The sequence below is a fragment of the Budorcas taxicolor genome, chromosome 13 (assembly GCF_023091745.1).
Source record: "Budorcas taxicolor isolate Tak-1 chromosome 13, Takin1.1, whole genome shotgun sequence".
NCBI classification, from domain to species: Eukaryota; Metazoa; Chordata; class Mammalia; order Artiodactyla; family Bovidae; genus Budorcas; species Budorcas taxicolor.
In genome coordinates, this window is record NC_068922.1 from 46573491 (window position 1) to 46595511 (window position 22021).

A 22021-nucleotide genomic window follows, 5' to 3' on the forward strand; every position below is an offset into this window, starting at 1 on the left:
ATTCTGGGACCTTCTGCATATCTGTTTATTTCCATCAGTAATGCAGTGCCTTTGAAAGGATGGCCTCATCAGCAACACTTGGGAACTTGTTCGCAATGAAAGTGGGGGTGGGGAGAGGACAGCAGTGTTTGTTTGAACAAGCCCTCTTGTGATCCTGATGTCAGAAATTTGAGAACCACTGAATTAGAGGGGAAGGCAAAGAGACGGTCAGGCCAATTCTGCATCGTGGTTTGTGCAGGAGGGTGATGCTGGCTTGAACTGAGATCACCACTGTGGGAACTGGCTGGAGGAGTGAAGTGAGAACGAGATGATGGATTGAGTCTGGATATATTGAAATCGATGTTATTGACTAATTTCAAGTGTTTATTGAACAATTTTCTATCTGTATGTTCAGCCTAGTCTAAAGGTCAAGAAAAAGGGCTTTATAGTCAAACTTGAATTTTTTGAGAACTGGTAAAAGTAAATCCAACTTTACATAACGTTTAAGAGAACTGTTTTTAACACACTGATTTTATATAAAGTTAAAAAGTCACCAGTGGATAGCCAACAGTATATGATTACTATGTGATATACCTGTGTCTGTTTTGGTCTCAGGGAATGGACTAAATCAACAATTTATTAAAGGCAGTTTTTTTAAATACATTTATTAACCAATGTTAACACATTAAATGAGTCTATATATTGCTAGTCAGAGCAGCTTACAAAATGCCAGAATGCATCGAAGAACTGGACAGCCACAATGAGTAATTACAATGTGCATAGTGGCTAAGCTCAACACCTTGATATAGCTTTATGATTTGCAGAAAATTTTTAATAATGATTCCTAAACAATCAATTGTAATTTTACCTAAAACTTTTACAAAACCAGGCCACAATCTCTTTTTTTTAATTTTGTTTTTTTTTTTTAAACACACAGTTTTCACGCTGTAGTAACTTGGAAATGTGCAACCGTGTCAACGGAGACAAAAAAGCCAAAGTAACACGAGTCTTACTTTCATGCAGCTATCGGTAAATAGTACACACTCTGGAATGATTTCACACCAAAAATAGTTCCACAATAACTTGCTCTCATAGGGGTGGATCGAAGTTTTAAAACTTGGAAAACAATCAGAGAAGGTAAGTGTTCTCAGTTACGTCGTCTGGACCAGACCACGGCACTGTGGCGACGTTGACCAATCACACACCAACGAGGAGGGACCGAGAATGCCACGTGCCTGCGTAGTTCAGGGACGGTGTTGACGTGTGGCTACCAGACAGGTCCTCCAAGCCATTGGGCACCACTGGGCAGTAGCTTGTCGATTAACTTGTGTCACCACCATCTGCAACAGCATCAGGACTGGGTGGGTGATGATTTCACAGAAGACTGGGGTACATTTTTGTCTTTAGAGTGACCCTGACAAACCTGGAGAAAACTTTTTGAAAGGTTTTTTCTCCTGATTCTCTCACTTACATTGTGTGTAATTGCTTTAATAAATATCAAAGGTGTAAATAAATATTTACAAATTATTTCTCTAACCTTAAAAATAACTAAATGATAAATGGGAATTTGACTTGGTCTAAGATCAGTCTTTGAAAAAACATAAATTGTGAGGGTTTGTTTTTTTTAAAAATTAAGGTTTCCTGGCTGTATTTTATATATCTATGTATAAAAAAATTATTTAACTATCGATCCATTCCTATTGGTAATGCTTCTTAATCCAGACATTCCGCAAAATACAGACTTTTTACAAATCACGGCATCTTTAATACAAGAAAATTAACATGCATTATTCTTCATTCTGTGTACAGTGATGGAGTTCATTAGTAGGTAATGATCCATTACTACAAACATAACGGCTTCTGTGAAACTTAAGTGCTTTCTTTCCTTTCAGTATTAACTTACGATAGAAGAGGTGACACCAGATAGTAGGCAATCAGATGACACTTGGGGAGGGAAGGGAAGCATTAAAGAAATCTGTATGCCTCATCTATAATTTTATGTATGGATAAAGGTAGTTTTTGGCTTTTTATTTTTGTTGTTTATTTTGTTACAAGCACTCATGTTAGGACAAAGATGAAATGTGCAAACTTTAAAATTTAAATATTCATTTTCTCTAAGATCCAGCTCAGTAAAAGATTACCCCAGTTCCCTGCAATTTTAAACTACAAGATCAAAGCTAATAATTTGTTATAAAAGTTATATATTGAAAAGAAATAATGAAAAACACAATTGGGAGATATTTAAGAAAAAATATGCAGGACTAGCACCTGCTGTGTCAACCCTGTTCCCTAAATTCAATCATATACCCACTGGCATAACCAATAGATAATGCCTTTAAACAGTAAAGTAAGCTGAACAAAACCAGCTCAACAAGGTTAAGAAATAAATTTCACATCAAGGTAGTATGTTTGTTTTATTTCTGAAACAGTTCTGTAGTTGTTCTTACATTCAGATCTATTTTAAATGTTTCTTTGTTAAACTCACTTGTAATTCACCTGTTTTTTAAAGATCTGTTGTTTAAAGGTTAAAATCTCTGTAAAACCTAAAAATGTTTTAAAATTTGCTGAAAATGCAACAAACTCTCAATTAAAATTTATTTAAAATAATACCCTCCACTGATGTTACTTTTACCCCCTGAAAAACTCCAGAGGAGCGTTAACAAAAGATTTAAACTACTGTGCAAAATTTCTTCACGAAAAGTGTTTAAAGGCTGGTGCAAAATGGGAAGCAAATTCTAAACAATTTTGGCTTCTTGGAAACAAAAACCGCTGTGTCTGAGAGGAATAGTCGTCAGTGATTCTCCAGGAAGAGCCAGCCTTCATCTTTTCCGGCGACAGGTGCGCTTGTGCTCCGCGTGCCAGTGCTCCTGCTGACACTTGATGGAGCAGTACGACGTGTTCCAGCAGCAGTGGTACATGGCCTCCTCCTCACAGTTGTAGCACTGCAGCAAGAAACCGTGACCAGCAGGTAAACGACACTGGGTACAACTACAGACTTTAAAACTGTGCTTTCAAAGATCTTTCTGACTCAAGTGTAAACTAGGATCACCAAGAACATCAGAACACAGTTTCTGTCCTGAGCAGGACGGTAGGGAAACAATGGGATGACTGAGGCTCAGCACGCAGTCATTATCAGCAAACTCAAGCTTACTCGGCACATCAGCTTCTTCCATCTGTACTAGGTCATTAACAGCAGCAGCACACAAGCATAAGTAATTTCTCTTTTCCTAAAAAGGTCTGAAGGTTCTGAAAAGATGACGGAGCAGCAGCACAAGGACTCCTCCCCGCCCCCCACACAACAGCTCTGCTGCACAATCTAGAGGGACTGTTTTGGAACTCTGAGGTCTGGGGAAGGGTGGAACAATAAGGTACAGTCACTCTGGTCATTTTGGCTCTTAGCGCTGAAACAGCTACCTCTTCCCCACCTGCAGCCCCAGATGATGGCTGTGCATGGAGCCCCCTGGCAGGTGTCCTGCAGACTGCTGCTTCTGGTTACAGTTGGGCAGGCCACTGTATTAGCAGTTGCACCCCTCCCCCACCCACCACAAGTCCTCCCTCTGAAGTGGCTTCCCTTTGGCAAGCCACTCAAAATCAATTGCACATATGGGGGGAATTAGGAAGTCAATGTGCAAACCCAAGGAGAGGCTTAGAAAAGACCTAAGAAGACATTTAATTTACACCTCAGTCTGATCCTGGGAACAGCCATAACAATCAAAGAAACAGCAACAGCAAACTATGATAAAGGGGAGAAAAGGAGTTCCAGTTACCATATTATTTGACTCAAATGTTTAGTGTTCAACAAGAAAAATCACAAGGCATACAAAGAAGCAGGAAGTATGACCATTCAAAGGAAAAAGAATCAATCAACAAAACTGTCCATGTAAATATACTAGACAAAGACTTTAAAACACCTATTAAAGAAGTGCAAAGAACTAAAGGAAGATATGGAGAAAGTCAAGAAAATGATGTATGAGCAAACTGAAAATATCAATAAAAAGATATTGATGGAAACCAAAAACCAGACTTGCAGCTGAGAAGCCCGTTAACTGAAGTGAAAAATGACTGGAGGGATTCAAAGGCAGATGTGAGCCCAAGACGACAGGTCAATGGAGATTAACAAGACGGGGAGAAGACTATGGAAGAGCAGACAGCCTAAGAAGGCCCACAGGGCACCTCCTTGGTGAACTGTCAGATCTAACGTTAGAGACCAGTGAGATGTTACTTTTATAAAGCAAAAGTAATCAATTTAATGTACAGTGCAGTAAAATCTGAAAGTCCTTAGTTTGCTATTATGATATTTACAATTTTATAAGTTAACATCACCTATCAGGGCCAGCCCACTTATCAAAAAAAAATACCTGCATAGATGGAAAAGTTGTATAAATTATATATATTATGTCCCAAAGTATCATAATCTCAATGTAACAAAATATTGAGCAAATATTGAGAAATGTGGGACCTGGAGTTAAAATACAGTTTAAGTTAGTTAAAGTTGACAGTTTCACATTAGACTGTATTTCAGGATTTTACATATGCCATATAGATCTTTCTGAATTAATTTTATCATACCTATGGTATTTTTTTTTCATAAATCAGATTCTAAGAAAATAGTGGTATTTACCCACTGCTTCTTCTTGGTCTGAGAAATTAGTTGTTTGTGCTGTGTTGCTAGCTTCTTGATTTCCTCTACAAATTCTTCTTTACACTTTTCCTTTACTTGCTTACATTTTCTGTCCATCTCACCCTGCATATTGGCTACAGCTTTATTTACAGCTTGTCTTTTTTCTTCTTCCATTTCAGAACGCAGCTGAGATGAAAAAAAAGTTAACCCACAGTACGTCAGCTCATAATTTACACAAACCATTAAGCAAAACCTTAATACAGTTTCTACTTAACTGATGTACCTCTTCCCTTTATTTCACTAAGGGCTATAAAATATTTAGGTGAGAAAAGTACCTGTTATTTAAAATATTATAAAAAGATGTTTTACTCCTTGTTTTAAAGAGCTGCTACCTGGTTGATGCCTAAGCGATGTAAAACCACAACAGGAAGACTATTCACCTAACCCACCCATGTGTCTGAAGGCAGCGCTGGCACTGAGGGCTGTGTTACCTTTTCTAGAGCTTCTCGTACAACTCTTTCAGTTTCTCGCTTGTGATCAGACTTCATTCGGTCTTTAAAGTCATTGAAAATTTTGGTGTACTTGTCATGGCACATGCTTTGACACACTCCATCACTGGTGGTCTGGGTGCTTCGATGCAGCATTCTTGGGGAAGAGGCACTTAACTTCTTGGTCTGAGTTGACACAGAAACTTTTTCGATTGGCTGAGGCATCGTTGGGATTTCCTGGCTGGAACTTACAGCTTCCGTTTCAGGCTCTGGTTCCTAAAGGATAAGGGAAGTGCCACAGAATTTACTAGTTCAAAAGCAAGCTCGATCCGAAAAAAAACAGTGATACAAACAGCCATACAACTTGTTTAAACAATCATGTAAGAAAATGGAAAATTCTTTTGTGTATTTGACCACAATTCAAAAAAAAAAAAAAATTAAAACACATGCAATTTATAGGTACAATCATTCTACAGGAACTTCATTTACAATTCCATTAAATACTAATATTATGGTGTTTCCTTTCAAAGGAGACTAAACAACAAGTTTTACCATGTAAGATCGTTAGAATTTATCGTTATTTCTTTGGATGAGATTCATAAACAAATACCCTAAATCACCCCTCACTTGAGTATGTGGTAATACTGTGCCCTGGTTTTAAAATGTACCTGGATTATAGAATTGTAAAAGCCTGAACTTAGCCATAGTTTCTTTCAGTTTTCAAATGCTGGTCTCATTGATCTGCTGGATAAACACTAAAAATTGTTTTTTATTAGTGCCATGAGAAAATACCAGTGTTCCCAGACAGTGCAGCAAAAGGCTGTCCCACCTAGCCAGACTGCTTAACTGGATGCTCCCGTGTGTTACTCTAGTGACAGGGCAGCAGGCAGTCTGGGTTCAACTTAGTTGCCATCCTGGGACTGATGGCAATCCTTTTTGCAAGTTACCTGTCAGAAGCACTGCCTGGATCACAACTGTGAAAGTATTTCCTGTTTCACTTGTCACCTGGACACTGCAAGGTGGGCAACTTACTTCTTTTTTGGGTTCCACACTTTGATTACGTCGTCCTTTCTTTGCTCTTGGTTCTTGGGTGACCTTTAGCTGTGGACATCATAAAAGTAACAGCACATTACTCCTGACACCACAAAACACTTCTCTGCTGGAAGACTAGCCATGAACCCACAGGGGAAAGGTGGGCACCTGCTGTGTCCCTCTCATATTAGTTCTTTCAAGACCACATGGTTGGCCCTCACTGAATGATTCGCTCTTTCACTGTGCTGGTCGAATCGGGATGAGTGGTGGTGGCTTCTGTGAACTAGGACTGTTTCTAGTTTGTTTCACAGAGCACTTGACAAATGTTGTGTGAGTGTGTGAAAGGAGGAAGTCACAACCTGCTCATTCCATGCCAGTGCGTCCTGACACCCGCACCTCTGAACACAGCTGACAGGTTCTCAGTGGCGCCCTTACCTGCTCATTGCTGGTGGAGGAGATGCTGGACTCTGCCTCCTCCTCCCCTCGGTCCTCATTCTTGGACTTCCAAAACCTCCCTTCGCGGAGGAAGCGCTGGTGTAGCTCCAGTTCGTCACAGGCCTTCTTCCACCCCATACTGCGCTTAACGTGCAGCCGGTGAACATTGACTGTGATGTCCTGTATGTTCTCAGAAGGAATCCAGGCCCTGAAAAGGGATGGTTAGAAGTTTCCCAAATGGCAGAAACTCTGTGCATTGTAAAGCACAGTTTGTGACTTGAATAAAAACTTTTACCAAGTAGAAAAAAGGTGAATTGACTTATTTTTCACAGTCATCAAAGTAAAGTCCTCAGGGTGAGAATGACTCATAAGCCTTTTTTAAAGTGTTCAATATCTCATTGTTTTGAATGCTACAAATTATTCAAAATCTAGCTATTGCATGTTAGAACTATAGAAAGTGAAAGTCACTCAGTTGTTTCTGACTCTTTGCAACTCCACGGACTATATAGTCCATGGAATTCTCCAGGCCAGAATACTGGAGTGGGTAGCCTTTCCCTTCTCAGGGGATCTTCCCAACCCAGGGATCGAACCCAGGTCTCCTGCATTGCAGGCGGATTCTTTACCAGCTGAGCCACAAGGGAAGCCCAAGAATACTGGAGTGGGTAGCCTATCCCTTCTCCAGTGGATCTTCCTGACCAAGCAATTGAACTGGGGTCTCCTGCACTGCAGGCGGATTCGTTACCAGCTGAGCTACCAGGGAAGCTATAGAGTCATTTGTAAATGCCCAGAAATGTTCATGACACAGTTACATATAAAATGAGGTCATCACATCCCTATTCATTAGATGGACCATGACTAACAAGTGGGAAAGTGTATACCATTCTGCAACCAAGCACTCAGTTGTGAACCCACAGCTGATCTACAACTACATTTGGTTCTGTCGGGAAGAAAGCTAGAATAGAAACTGAAGAAAATCTTCCTGGGTACTAATCACTTACTGGCCTTAGTCTCCCACTGCAGTGCTGCGTCCACTCACCTGGGGCTGACCATTGGCCCATGAAAGCACCACAGAGCGTACAGTCCTAGGACTGTTCCTGCCTCATCTGACAGCTGGTGGAGATGTTGCCCAGATGGGCTTAAGGTAAGCTATTAATTAGCAGCTGGAACCCAGCGAGGGTCCTAATGGTTAGGTTTCCTAAGAATTACGCTAGCACATCTACATGCATTGCCACTGCCCTGAACTGAGAAACGAGGAGGAGCAATGCAGCGTATACAGTCTAGGTGACTCTGGACACGAGGAGAGAGGGATGTCACCAGTGAGAGGATATGAGGTGGGATATAGCACTAGGAATAAACCAGGATTTACTGTTTCCAGTCTTACTATGGAGTTACAGAAATACTAGACCTGAAACTGTTCTGAAGGCATCAAAGAATCCTAGCATATATGCCTAACGTTATAAACATAGACTTCTAACTTGCCTGCATAAACTATCTGCTTTAGAATTTAAAACCACATTTTTAATATACAATAATCCATATGGGTACATGCTAATGACAGCTAAAATTGTTAAATTTGAACTTATTTATAAATATTACATTAACAGTGTCATCTGACAGTGCTATATTAGAAACCAAAGTAAACTACACGTGAGGAAAAGTGCAAATACAATTTTGCTTGTGGAAGAGTTCTTTGCCGTTAAATCCTGTATTCTTATTTACTCTTTCAGTCAACAAACATTTACTGGGCAATAAAAAACTGTTAAAACACTTTTTAAAAGCAGTATGTTTTTGAGGGGGATTTCCATCATAAGCAGTGCTGACTACCTAGGAGAGAATTTTATCCTGTTAAATTATGTATCCCCTGGATTTAATAAAACTGAATGAATATTCTTAATGTGAGACCTTATTAAGTCTCAATGCAATTCATACAAAATATCTATTCTCTCAATCATCTCCATTACTATAGATAATCAGGTTTCAAGTTTGAGACATGCAGTCTGATCTACACTATAAAAGGCAAACAGAACACACCCCACAATTTAAATACAAAGAGAGAAAATTGGATCTGGCTATACCTACACATCTGTCAATCCGAATTCAGAATTTTCTGAATCTGTGCACAATAAGATGGGCCACGATCTGACAGGATGTGCCCCTTCTTTCTTGCCTGTGCCATCCACCCTCCAACCACAGGCAGCACGAAGAGTCGGCGCTGCAGACATGCATGCCCACAGACCTGCTCACCAGGACAAAGCATCACAACCTGCTCTGTGCTTGGGAGGCAGCAGCAGGCTCTGGTTTGAACATATGGAGGGATAGTCCATAATCACGTCTCTACCTTTTCTTTCTCCACTAGGTGCAGAGATATGAGGAACCAGCTAAAGAGTATCTACTATATTTATTCATGGTGATCTCTGCATAACAATTCTTCACTTTTCTAAATTAACCGTTAATGAAATTCAAAACACTAAGTCAAATTTCTTCCCTCATACCCATTCTTAGATCACAAGACCCACACTCTCCTATACTCCCGAGCTGATTATTTTTGTCTATGACTCTGACAGAACCTTGAAAAGTTGGTAGAAACTCCCACAAGGACAATACAATTCTGTGAAAGGGACCATCCTGAGAAGCTCTCCACTTAATTCCCACCACTGACACCATTCTGAGTTCACCCTTCTAAATTCTGCTACTGAAACTGTCCCATTAAGATGCCCAGTCAAGTTATATGCTGGTTTGTTTTTTAATTTAAAATACACTTCACATTGTTCCTGATGGCAAAGTACCCAGAGCACGGGGAACTGCAGGCCTGGGTCCACCTCAGGGCTCCTGAAGGCCCAGGGTGATGGTGGCTCGCAGGTCATGATTACCTCTGGTGATGGTGACCGAAGAAGCGGACGTCGACCTGGTTGTCCTCTTTCTGCATGACTTTGGCCGGCCAGAATCCAAAGCCTTTCATCTTAGCCCAGACCAGCTCATGATTAGGTATCTGGAAATAAAACATTTTATCTTGTCATATTACTTGTAAAGTGTTAAATAGAAGTATATCATTAATACTGACCCACTTAGGTATAATATTTGCAATACTTCTTTTATAAGTCCTAAACACACAGAATGTACCCCCACCCCAGGACTGATTGATTTTTGCCTCCAAGAAACACACCAAAAAATTAAAATTTCCATAAGCAATGTGGAGTGAATCTCCTGACGGCCCATGGAACTCTGGAAGGAAACCAAGACCCATGTGAGTACCAAAGGCAAACTGAAAACCCTAACTTTGCTTCATGAAATATAGTCCAACCCTGGAAGCTTGTAAGAAATGGGAGATTTTCAGGCCCTCCTCCCAACCTACTAAGTCAGAGATGCAGATTTTTATGAGACCGTCAGGTGCCTGAAGAGCACTGTAATGTCTCAGGAAGTGGGAGCTCTCAGGCAGGCTCTTATACCCTCGTGGTGGGGAGAGGAGAAACCACTGGCACTAACATGTCATTCTAGGGGAAATCACACAGCTATACATAAAGACTTAGATTTCTTGTGAGATAATGAAATTTTTTATTTATTCAGGGATTTGATGTTTATTCCTATTCTTAAAGTTCTCATTTTAAAGTCAGAAATGGATACTGATCCCAAGTTGTTTTTTTCCTATATTTCAGTTTTCTATACTCATTAAAACCATGATATGAAGAGAAATATTTAGAAGGATTATAATCTTAAACCAAACTGGAATAAACTTCCTTAGAGCAGTACATCAGAGACACTGAAGAGGTTAAAAAAAAAAAAAAGAAAATCTCAAAATTTCACATACACAAGGATAGCAGAACCAATTGTCAGGACGAGCATTTGATAAATAGAAGCAATTCTTACAAAGCTGCAGTTCATCCAGCTGAAAAAGAAAAGTAACTATTTAGCCGCCATAAAATAAATGCACACACAAAACTAGAGAGGCATGTAAAGCAGCACTCTCTTTTGTGTTTCCAGTCTTCAACTCTAAGCTTCAAAGCTGAGTTCGCCAATGCCACTTTCTTGTCCAAACCTCCCAAGAGGGCCCAGAGTACACTCGGAAGAAAAGACTGATTCCTCAGGGTGCACTGCATCTGCCCTTGGCTCCCCAGCCTCACCGGTACCTTCCAGTCCAGCACACAGATGAAAGGCTATTTCCCCAGAAATGTCTTCTTGAGATGCCCACAGAAAATACCCACTACCAATAAAAGCAGCCCTTACTCTGCCTCATTCTCCATTTTAGTTCTGTTTTCTTTCACATTTTCTGTAACTTTTGTAAAGAAACTAATTTGTCTCTCCTTTTCCTGAGTCTCCTTCCTCAGGACACAGCTGTATGAGCAGGAAGCCAGCATCCTGACCCCTATTTCATTCCTAACACAGCACATAGCACACACTCAATAAACATGTTTAATGAATGGAAAAGTCATATCATAAATGGAATAAAGAAACAAAACTTTTTATATAAATTGAGACACTTTTGCAAAGTTAATATGGTTACAGATGAATGTTTTAAATAAGAAAGGCCACCCAAAAAAATATTTCCTAAATATATATTTCATATATTGTTAATTATGAATGCTGATGTTGGGTTGCTTTTTTGCCTGTGTAGTGTAGTAAGAACTCAAATTTGTATCTTTCATTCAAAGAGGGTAACATTTATTGAGTGCCTGCCCAGTGCAACACATTTACATGCAGTCATATTAACTAATTCACTTTAGGGTAGTTAAGGAAAACAATTTCCTCTTGTTCTCACTAGAAGTTACTTAGTAACTAAGTCTAATTCCCAGAATTAGAGTCTCTGAGAACAGTTCTGCCAGAATTCTAGCCTCTCCCCCAGCCCCGTCTCTCTGTTTGCATTATACACCATGTATGTCAAACGTGGAAATACGATTATATTTAAAGAAATGGCAACATTAAAATGTACATATCAGAATGGAATTCTAAAACAGGTTAATGTAGGAAACAGCAAGCATTCAGGTGCTAGGTGTGGACGGTACCTCATGGCAGGTGTCTTTATAGAGCATCCGTGCTATGTCCGCTTGCTCGCTGTCTGCTGCAATTATAAAGACAGATATCTATCACCAGTAATCCCAGGACTGCCAGGAAACACAAGACTGCCAAAATTCATATAGCCATTTAAATTTTCTTTCAGTTTAACAAAAGTGGACATATACCACGGAAAATAAAAACATGTATTTAAAATATAATTCAGGCAGTAGAAGAAAAGTTAATAGGCAGCTTTAATTTTATATTCAACACAACTTAATACTCTCAGTATAGATTGGCCTCTTTCACTACTTTTGAATGAGGGGATATTGAAGGGAAAAAACAAATACTAGAGTCCTGCTTTTGGCCAGTCAATTCTATAAGCTATAAGTAATTATCTATATTACTAAATATTTTTTAGTTTAAACCCTAACATTATTACTTACAGATTGTTCAGGTATTGTTTTAGTGTAATGTTTTATAAAAGATATTTCTCGACATGCAATGTAAACATATGAATAAAAAAACTACACAAAAAAAAATATTGAACCTCCATAGAAAATGACTGTGTTGTGGAGAAGCAACTGAGCGTCAGCTTTGAACTCTTCATAACTTCGGTATTTCCCTTCGTTCACTTTCTGCAGAGGGGAAAAAAACCAAAATGGCCAATGGTTAATAGTGAAAACACTTGCCATCAATTTAACAGTGTTAGAGCGTGGGAAACAGCAAGATTTTCCAGAATGGCATTACGACTGCTCCTGTGTCTACTGCTCCTGTGTCCATACTGACAGAATGTTCATAAAAGAAACCCACAACTCCGTCTACACTCAGGGCATGCCAGGATGGTGAAGTGCGGAAGGTCCCATATTGTCAGTCACGTTGTTACTGCAGCGTGAACATCTCATCTGTAACAATGATAAAAGCTGCGGCTAAGTGCTGTACATAATGAAAGCTTTGGTAGTGGGGTTGATGAGACCTAATGACATATGTACCATGTAGAGAATGTGCTATGCACAGGCCTGTACTATAATTAACAGGGCTTCTTTGAAAAATAAGAATGATTTTCTCAGGAACTCTCTCAGGGCTCTGGTTTCGAGAACAGTCACTAATATGAAAAGTGAAAGTGAAAGTCGCTCAGTTGTGTCCGACTCTTTGTGACCCTGTAGACTACACAGTCCATGGGATTCTCCAGGCCAGAATACTGGAGTGGGTAGCCGTTCCCTTCTCCAGGGGATCTTCCCAACCCAGGGATCGAACCCAGGTCTCTTGCACTGCAGGTGGATTCTTTACCATCTGAGCCACCAGAGAAGCGCAAACCATTTATATAAGTCAGGAAAACAAAACTGAAAGAAGAAACAGCTATTAGCCTCTGTGACAGATTACCACAAAGAAGACAAGGCAATTCTGAATTAGAGCAAGGTGGCTGACATAGTTTTAAAATCAAGTCCTCGCTGGTCCTCTGCGCACCAAGACAGTCGATGGCGTCTGTCTGGCATCGAGGGTGACAGGGCTCTTCCATGAGCACTGATACCCAAACTCCACCCTGAGCGTCTCACAGTCTTTGGTTCAGGGGCGCAAGGTACCACCAGGCTGCCTGCCTGCACCCAGGTGGGCACACCCACACCCAGCAGTCCTCATGCATCATCACAGCTCACATTTTGGTCTCCACTGTAAACCTTTGGAAGCATAAAAACCAGGTCTTCCTCCTCTTCATTTCCTTCAGGGTGCTTCTGCTCATGGTCAGCACTTGCTAATAAGACACCCTCAGCCCCGCTACTGAGCTCCCTGAACTGAGGGAGTCAAACTGCAGAATGTGGGGGCACCACGGGGGGAGGGCAGGAGGGACGGCCAGGCTCTTCACTGTTCGCAGAGGTTATGCAGTGTAGGGGTAAGAGGTAAAATTAAAATTGCTCGTGTTTATGAACAACCTTCACTTGCCCATTTCTTCCACTGAAATAATACACCTTCAGTTTTTCCAGCTATTAAGCAGATTAAGGAATGAGCAGATGATTTAAAATTACTCCAAGCCTCTTGATGAAAGTGAAAGAGGAGAGAGAAAAAGTTGGCTTAAAGCTCAACATTCAGAAAACGAAGATCATGGCATCCGGTCCCATCACTTCATGGGAAATAGATGGGGAAACAGTGTCAGACTTTATTTTTGGGGGCTCCAAAATCACTGCAGATGGTGACTGCAGCCATGAAATTAAAAGACACTTACTCCTTGGAAGAAAAGTTATGACCAACCTAGATAGTATATTCAAAAGCAGAGACATTACTTTGCCGACTAAGGTCCGTCTAGTCAAGGCTATGGTTTTTCTTGTGGTCATGTATAGATGTGAGAGTTGGACTGTGAAGAAGGCTGAGCGCCGAAGAATTGATGCTTTTGCACTGTGGTGTTGGAGAAGACTCTTGAGAGTCCCTTGGACTGCAAGGAGATCCAACCAGTCCATTCTGAAGGAGATCAACCCTGGGATTTCTTTGGAAGGAATGATGCTAAAGCTGAAACTCCAGTACTTTGGCCACCTCATGCGAAGAGTTGACTCACTGGAAAAGACTCTGATGCTGGGAGGGATTGGGGGCAGGAGGAGAAGGGGACGACCGAGGATGAGATGGCTGGATGGCATCATGGAGTCGATGGACGTGAGTCTGAGTGAACTCCAAGAGATGGTGATGGACAGGGAGGCCTGGTGTGCTGCGATTCATGGGGTCGCAAAGAGTCGGACACGACTGAGTGACTGAACTGAACTGAACTGATGGCCAACCATAAGATTTTAAAACTCAAATGACACATAGGTTCAGAACTGGTATATCTGCAAATCTAACTGGAAGCACATCAAAATGTTCATTGCATTTGTAATTAAATATTAACAAACCCATTAACAGCCCTCAGCTAAGTAGGTAAAATCAAGAACTTCACTAGAGAAATTAAGTTTTCTAGTTAAAATCTGCTTTGTTCAAGTGCATGTCATTGTTCCCCAAGACCTGAGATCACATCTACACTCTAATCTTCCCTGGGGAGAAACTCCCAAGTGCTGCTGCTGAGCCCAGGAAGACACAGCTGCATGGTGACTGCATCTGAAACGTTACACTGATCAGGCTGTAATACATTTTCTTTAATCAGCAAGTGTCAAGAATCTACAGGTTGCTTAAAACAAAGACTCTTAAAAGATGACCCCTGCTGAGCACCAGCGGGTGGGCACGCCCCTCACAAGGACAGCTGTGAGGCAGAAGGGGGGCAGGTGCACAGCCAGGGCTGTGCTTGGCGAGCCTTACCTCCTGTATGGCAGGGACATCCACCGCCGAGTGCACCAGCCGCCGGTACATGGGGTGTTTGTTGTCCTTCCCCTTTTTATTAAGGTCAATAGCCTGAAAGGTCATGAGACATGTCAGTTTAAACGTGGCTAGACAGAGGGGTAAAACATCAATTTCTAAACAAGTACTTGAGAACTTAACAAAAAATGTATATGCACTATAATGTGGCATTCCTTGAGGTTTGAGTAGAAAGAACAGTTATTTTGAAAAATTCAGTTTCATTTTAAAGACCTAAGTATCAATGAAAATGTTCTTTCTGATAAATGGAAGTTTAAAATGTAAATGTTTCTAACCTAATGCAGCTAAAGAAATGCCTGTGTTGAAAACAAAGACGAAACAAATCTAAGAGCATCTTATGGAACTATTCAGAGCAGAAAAGCACGAGACAGCAGTGGTTTCCACCCTTCATACTGCACTACATGTACTTGCTAGCTGTCAGTCAGGAACGCTGAAAGAATATACATACTTTAGGCGATTCTAAGAGCCCTCGGAACGTACCCTCTCCTTCATGCGGGAGACGATGAACCTGAGGTACGTGCTCATCTCTTGCTTGTTGGTGTTTTTCTTCTTGACGCTCTGTTGGAAACAGAGAAGGCCAAGATAAAACTCTGATCATTTGTAAGTCTATATTCTTGCTAAAGATGTCTATATATAAAAGATTATAGTATGCAAATATAGATTTTCTTAAACGATATAATATTTCTAACACATCTTCAAAATTTGCATACCAAAAGTAGCGTTTAATGTAACAATGTAAGAATCAGAAAATATACTGTCCTTAACATAATACCTCAGAGAATTATGCATTTTTCTTTTCTTGATGTTTTAAAATTTCAGTTTTCAGATGATAAAAAATAATGACAATAACAATAAAATAACAATAATGATGTAATGCAGAATCACTTATTTTATTTAAAAAACTCAATAGGCTGAAATCCTTTAAGGGATATTTTAAAATAACAATGTTGAACAGTGAATTTCAATATAATTATTCTCCATCAAAAAGTTTATTAAAAGTCTGTCACTTAGGAATTACATACACTGATGCACACACATCTACATATCTACTTTGAAGTGTTACGGGTCTTTTCAGTAATAACTTCAATTTCCATTAGTCTTGCCTAAAAGCTAATTAGGTTTCTTAATTTCTCTCTCAGAAAACTTAACTTCACATGAATTAAAGAAGGATTTTACCTTTAATGTCACTTCTAGACAGCTGGGAAACAAGGACCAATGTTCCCAACTTCTTAGTTGAGGCTAAGACAACCACGAGAGACACTGGACCATAAGCAGACCTCCCTGCAGATGACAGAGCAGTCTGGCCCACTACTGAATAAATGCTGTAGCTTTTTCAGGCTGCTACATTATGAGTCTCTACCCAGTGACATTATTACTTACTCCCCTAAGAACTTTACACATGGGAAGTCATCTCAATAATGCTAAATACGATGGAAGGAGCAAAGTTTTCTCGTGTAAATGACAAACCTTTGCTATGGCTTAACCAAGTGCTTATACATTCACAGCACGAAAGCAACTGAGTCAAAAGTGGAAACCGTCCTCTGAGCTGAGAAGCAGTTTCGCACAGTTCACGCCTGGCACCATCGCCGCCCCTCCCCAGACTCTCTGGGGCATGGCTGGTGCTCTCCCTGCTCAGCTGTACTCCAAGGCCGTCTGAGTAAACAGCCGTACTGTTTACCGTCTACAGACTGCAGAACACATTTCTCACCCTGGCTACACTCCAGATACACTGGTGGGCTCCCAGCCCGAGCATCTGAACTGGAATTTCCAGGCAAAGGCCTCCACCATTTGTTCATTCATTTCCTGTTAACTCCTCAGGTGGTAGTGACAAAGTCGCTCAGTCATGTCCGACTCTTCATGACCCCATGGACTATACGGTCCATGGGATTCTCCAGGCCAGAATACTGGAGTGGGTAGCCACTCCCTTCTCCAGGGGATCTTCCCAACTCACGGTTCAAATCCAGGTGTCCCACACTGCAGGAGGATTCTTTACCAGCTGAGCCACCAGCGAAGACTGCAGAACACATTTCTCACCCTGGCCACACTCCAGACACACTGGTGGGCTCCCACCCCGAGCATCTGAACTGGAATTTCCAGGCAAAGGCCTGGAAATTGTGGGTTGTGACATGAGGCCAAGACCAAGTGCCAATGGTGTACATGTGGAGTTTGAAATGCAATGATATTTCCTGAACCCCAGGTTGTATAATCTTTGGGAAAGGGACTTTGATGTAGCTTGTAGATTCTCACTTTAAACAAAATCCCCACATGGGGAGAGGGGAGGAGAGGGTGAGATGTATGTAGAGAGTAACACAGAAACTTACATTACCATATGTAAAATAGACAGCCAATGGGAATTGCCTGTATGTTTCAGGAAACCCCAAAACAGGGGCTCTGTATCAACCTGGAGGGGTGGGATGGGGTGGGAGATGGGAGGGGGGTTCAGGAGGGAGGGGACATATGTACACTTATGGCTGATTCAGGTTGAGGTTTGACAGAAAACAAAATTCTGTAAGGCAATTATCCTTCAATTAAAAAATAAATAAATAAATAAATCCCCTGTAAGCCCCAGGCACACAAACACGTGAAAACTATTAGTTGCTCCCTCTGGTAAGCCAGAGCAAAACAACAGCTCTGAAATCGTCAGCTGTTAGCACTGCTGTGGAAACACTCTTGCTGACATGGCCATCCCTCCATGCACTGCTTTCTCTATTAAACAACTCCCTGGTCTGTTGGATACAGGGAAGAAATGTTAAGAAGGCCAAGAAACCTTTTTTCTTACCTCTTGGGAAACCTATATTCCCTTAGAAAGAGAGGAGAATAACAACAAATGCTTCCAGGGAGTTCCCTAGTGGCCTCATGGTTAGGATTCCGGGCTTTCATTGCCATGGCCCGGGTTCCATCCCTGGCTGGGGAACAGATCTTACAAGCCAAAGACAGACAAACCCAATGCTTCCAACTGCATGCTCTGTCCTGCTCACTCTGAAGTATTTCAGGAGCACTAACACTGCTGATCCCAAACATCACCCTGATCATTAAATCACACATCTGTGTAAGTTCAGGTGTGACAGCAACCTACATCAGATCAGAAGTCTTGTCATACAGATACTACTTGTGGGATCTGTGTTCTTTTAATAGGTAACACAATATTCACGGGAAACACAGAACCAGCATTGTATGCAGTGCTGAAATATTACTAAATGCTCACTAACATGTGCCAGACTGAGCAGGGTCAGAAGAGTCTCCATTCATGGTCTCCCACTGAATAACTCGAGCTCAACCAGGCAAGGAGTGCCCCTGAGGCCGACGCCCACCACTGTGGGGAGTCTGCATCACTGGAGAGACCGCCAGGGAAGGGGTGCTCACTGCAGCCCCCACAACCGGGCTGCCGGGTCTCCAGAGTGGCTGTGTGCTCCACAAGTTCACAGGAATGCATTTCTCTCCTCTCCACACTCTCAACATCAACCGATGAAGGCTTTCACTGTGAGTCAGAACCCAAACCCTTTTGATTTAGAGCCTCAGAAAATAAAGCAGTTCAGTGTTTCTCTATGGGTGAGATTTATGCAGTGCTAGAACCAGAGTGTCTCTACAGGCATACCTCGCTATATTGCACTTCGCAGACACTGTGCATTTTACAAACTGAAGGTTGTGGCAACCCTGTGTTGAGCAAGCCTGTCAGGGCCCTTTTTCCAACAGCATTTGCTCACTTTGTCACTTAAGGCTTAGATGATGGTTAGCAGTTTTTGTGATAAAGTACTTTTAAATTAAGGTAGTTACCTCTTCTGACATAATGCTACTACATATTAACAGACTACAGTTCAATGTAAACACAGCTTTTAGGTCCATTGGGAAACCAACAAATGTGTGCAGCTCACTTGATTTGTGATATTCTCTCCACTGTTGTGGTCTGGAACCAAACTTGCAGTATCTCCGAGGTATGCCTGTAGACGGGCTTCCCCATAAAGAACCCACCTGCCAATGCAGGAGATGTGGGTTCGATCCTTGGGTCGGAAAGATCCCCTGGAAGAGGAAATGGAAACCCAATCTACTATTCCTTCCTGGAGAATCTCATGGACAGAGGAGCATGGTGGGGTGGGGGTGGGGTGGCTATAGTCCAGGGGTTGCAAGAGTCAGATACAACCTAGCAGCTAAACCACCACATGCCTGTACATCCTTACCAGCTTGCTCTTCCTTTGACACAAAATTCTGAACTTTTTCAAACAGTAGGGAAAACCCTATTTCACTTGGCTTAAGTTTAGGTAACTGTGCATTATATTGTTCGTGTAATTCCTTTGCTTAAATAAAGGTCTATTTTCAGTTACTATTTCCTTTCCAAAGAGAATCTACAAAATAGGTGGATATTACATGCTCTCAGAATGCTTTTACTTTGGTTTCACCTGTTTAAACATTTTCAGATTAACTGCTAATTATGATAACCAAGTGCAGCAACATTTCTTTTAGGGAAGACTCCAAATGTATAGAATTCAGGTCGAGGGCCTTAATTTTACAAAACTAAATGATAATTTAGAGGACAAAAATCTAATTGTTGTATCGTGTTTAAATTTGCTTAGGGTAAGGTGCTAGAGTGCCTCTCCTCTCCAATGTGCAATCAAAGTAGTAGCACACGCTTGCAAGAGTGACTATTCCAGCAAAAAAAATGAAACGTGACCCATGCCCACCCTTCACAGCTCCAACTCTGGTAAAATATTACCACCTCAGAAAGTCTGTTCTGTTTTATAAAGTGCTGCCTAGATTCAGGCATCCCACTCGAGTGCTCATCACCTCTGGCTGTGCATTAGAACCGCCTGGCAAAGCCTTGAAAAATGGCCTGCATCCATTTATACACAGTTCTGGGCCAAGCCTGACTTAGATCTGATGGAAACTGACGAGAGTGGTGTCCGTCTGGTGTGGGCGGCACTCAGTGTTACCTCGGTGGGACTTGGGTCCACAGCTATGTGTGTGTCTATTTCTCAAGTGACACATGCAAGACTTGTGCAAATCACTGTGCTGTAAATTCTACCCCCAAGGGAAAGTGTTACCCCGAGCTGCTGTCACTAGTTTACAGGGAGCCTGGGCACCGGCAGTCCCCAGAGCACAGGTGCTTCTCACGGGCGGTCCTAACTGAGCGCCACTGCGAGCTCCACGCGAGAGGCCGCTCTGCACAGGCGCGGGCGGCGGCCACCCAACCCCTGCTGCTGCCCCAGAGGAGCCGAGAGGCAGGGCCGCCAAGCTGCACCTAGAGCTTCTCTGTCCACTGGCTCACAGCGGCAGAAAGGCATCTTTCTGACATTTTAATTATTTCTTGGTTCTTCTCACTTTACATATTGGAAGCTTCACTGACTCTTGCTGTACAGGAGTCAATAAAAGAAGTTTCATATCAAAAGAGGATCATTTTGCTGCAAGCCTCTATGTTAACTCTATGTTAACTTGTTTAATGTTTTACTTGCTGCCCAATACATCTTTTCTGGTGACAAATACGGGATTCTACTGAAGACGCAGGGCAATGACACTCTGGTTGACTGGTTGGTAGGTGAAGAGCCGCCAGGACCTCATGCTGCTCCTGGTGTGTTCAGGAGCTGGGGGCCCACTTCCCACACATGCAGCTGAGGAGCTTGTGCCGAGAAGGCAGGCAACTAAAAGAGAAGACCAGAATATGTGCACAGCCTCTTACAACAATCTGTAGGGACAGAACATTTCTCATGTTTTCACATTTGCTAAATTCTTTGGCTTACTTTGTAACACTTTCCGGTTATAATTTAAAGATTTAGTATTTCACAAAAGACATCAACAGCACACACAGTTCTGTCCAGGGCTGCACCCTAAGACTTCTGAGGAATTCTTAGGTAACGTGTTGTGAGCTGCCTTCCATGACATTCACACCAGAGTCAGTGCCTATTGGCCAAACCAGAACATTGGTATGCCTTGAGAAAAAGCCACTATAACGGAAATTAAAGGAGTAGCTTCTAGGGTAAACACAATCCTGTCTGTAACACAACTAAGCAGACAGCTCTTGACCAAAGGGGAGAAAAACAAAAAATAATGCTGCATGAAACCTGCAGATTATCTCAGATCCAATTTTTTTCTGAGGCTTTGAAGAACCACACCTATCCTCCACCAGCAGACCTCAGGACTCTTCATAAAGGGGCAGCTCAGGATCCATCAGAGTGAAGTCCAGGATGTTTTGATAACTGCTCTTACCACCCAACTTCGGTCAATATCTACAGATAACAAAGAGTGGAACTTTTTATTACACACCCAAAGCTGCTGCAGCCATCATTAGAAGACAGCAACCTGTGGCTGAAGCTGTCACAAAGGGGGCAACACACCCACTAACCTAAGATGGATGTAGGTGCATACCATTTCCCTGAGGGGCTGCGTCCCTAGAAGGGAAAAATAACAGAAAATCTTGAGTATCTTCTTAAGAATTCTTAAGCCAGTTACAGTAACTGCTGGATTATAGAAAATCAGATGCACCAGGTATATCACAGACAAAAGCACAGGTGGAATAATTCAGCCAAACTCAGTGTCTTACAATGTTTTTGGCTGGAAGAGGGCAGGAACAAGTTTTGGTCCTGTCAAGGTTCATCCACAGCTGATTATTGATAACAATACCCAAGCACTATTATTTGAAGGAACATTTAGGACTGAATGGTCTGGAGTTTCCAGCGTGCCCTAGAAATACAGTACTTCAGCAGCAGAAACCTACTTAAGCAGAGAATTAACGTCTGTGAATACCACTTCTGAATACCAAGTATCCGAGAGAGAGAGAGAGAGAAGTATAAAATCAGAAATCCACGCATCTTCTTCTTAGATACACATTTGTGCTGTGCACCTCACAAAACCCAAGCTTCCAGGTCTGTTACCAACAAGGGCTTCCCAAGACCCAGAATGTTCTTCCCATAGCAAGCTGGACCAGAGGCAGGAAAGTTTCTGTCAGGGCCTCATGGTGACTATTTTAGGCTTTGCAGACATTCAGTTGCTGGCTGTCTTGACCACTCAGCCCTGCCACTGTGGTGAGAAAACAGCTATAAATAATGTATGCCTTCCATGAGCAGGACTGTGTTCCAAGAAAGCGTGTGGATACTGAAATTTTCATTTCTTATAATTTTCACAAGTCACAAAATATTATTTCTCTTTTGACTTTTCCCCCCAC

The 22021-nt window shown here is 41.7% G+C and overlaps 1 protein-coding gene across 3 annotated transcripts in view; it reads right to left on the reverse strand.

Annotated features, from left to right (window-relative positions):
* Positions 1-559: 559 nt before the first annotated feature.
* Positions 560-22021, reverse strand: part of ZMYND11 (zinc finger MYND-type containing 11) — a 72830-nt gene continuing 51368 nt past the window's right edge. For 2 of the 3 annotated variants that reach the window (XM_052651303.1, XM_052651302.1), the window contains 11 exons: positions 15352-15429; positions 14815-14907; positions 12092-12179; positions 11553-11608; positions 10361-10438; positions 9426-9544; positions 6556-6763; positions 6121-6189; positions 5092-5364; positions 4601-4786; positions 560-2921 (listed from right to left, as the gene is read on the reverse strand). In XM_052651303.1, the coding sequence (XP_052507263.1) occupies positions 2799-2921; positions 4601-4786; positions 5092-5364; positions 6121-6189; positions 6556-6763; positions 9426-9544; positions 10361-10438; positions 11553-11608; positions 12092-12179; positions 14815-14907; positions 15352-15429 (1371 nt within the window). In that variant the 3' untranslated portion in view covers positions 560-2798. The remainder of the gene's footprint in view (positions 2922-4600; positions 4787-5091; positions 5365-6120; positions 6190-6555; positions 6764-9425; positions 9545-10360; positions 10439-11552; positions 11609-12091; positions 12180-14814; positions 14908-15351; positions 15430-22021) is intronic. The other variant, XM_052651304.1, reaches the window with a different exon arrangement.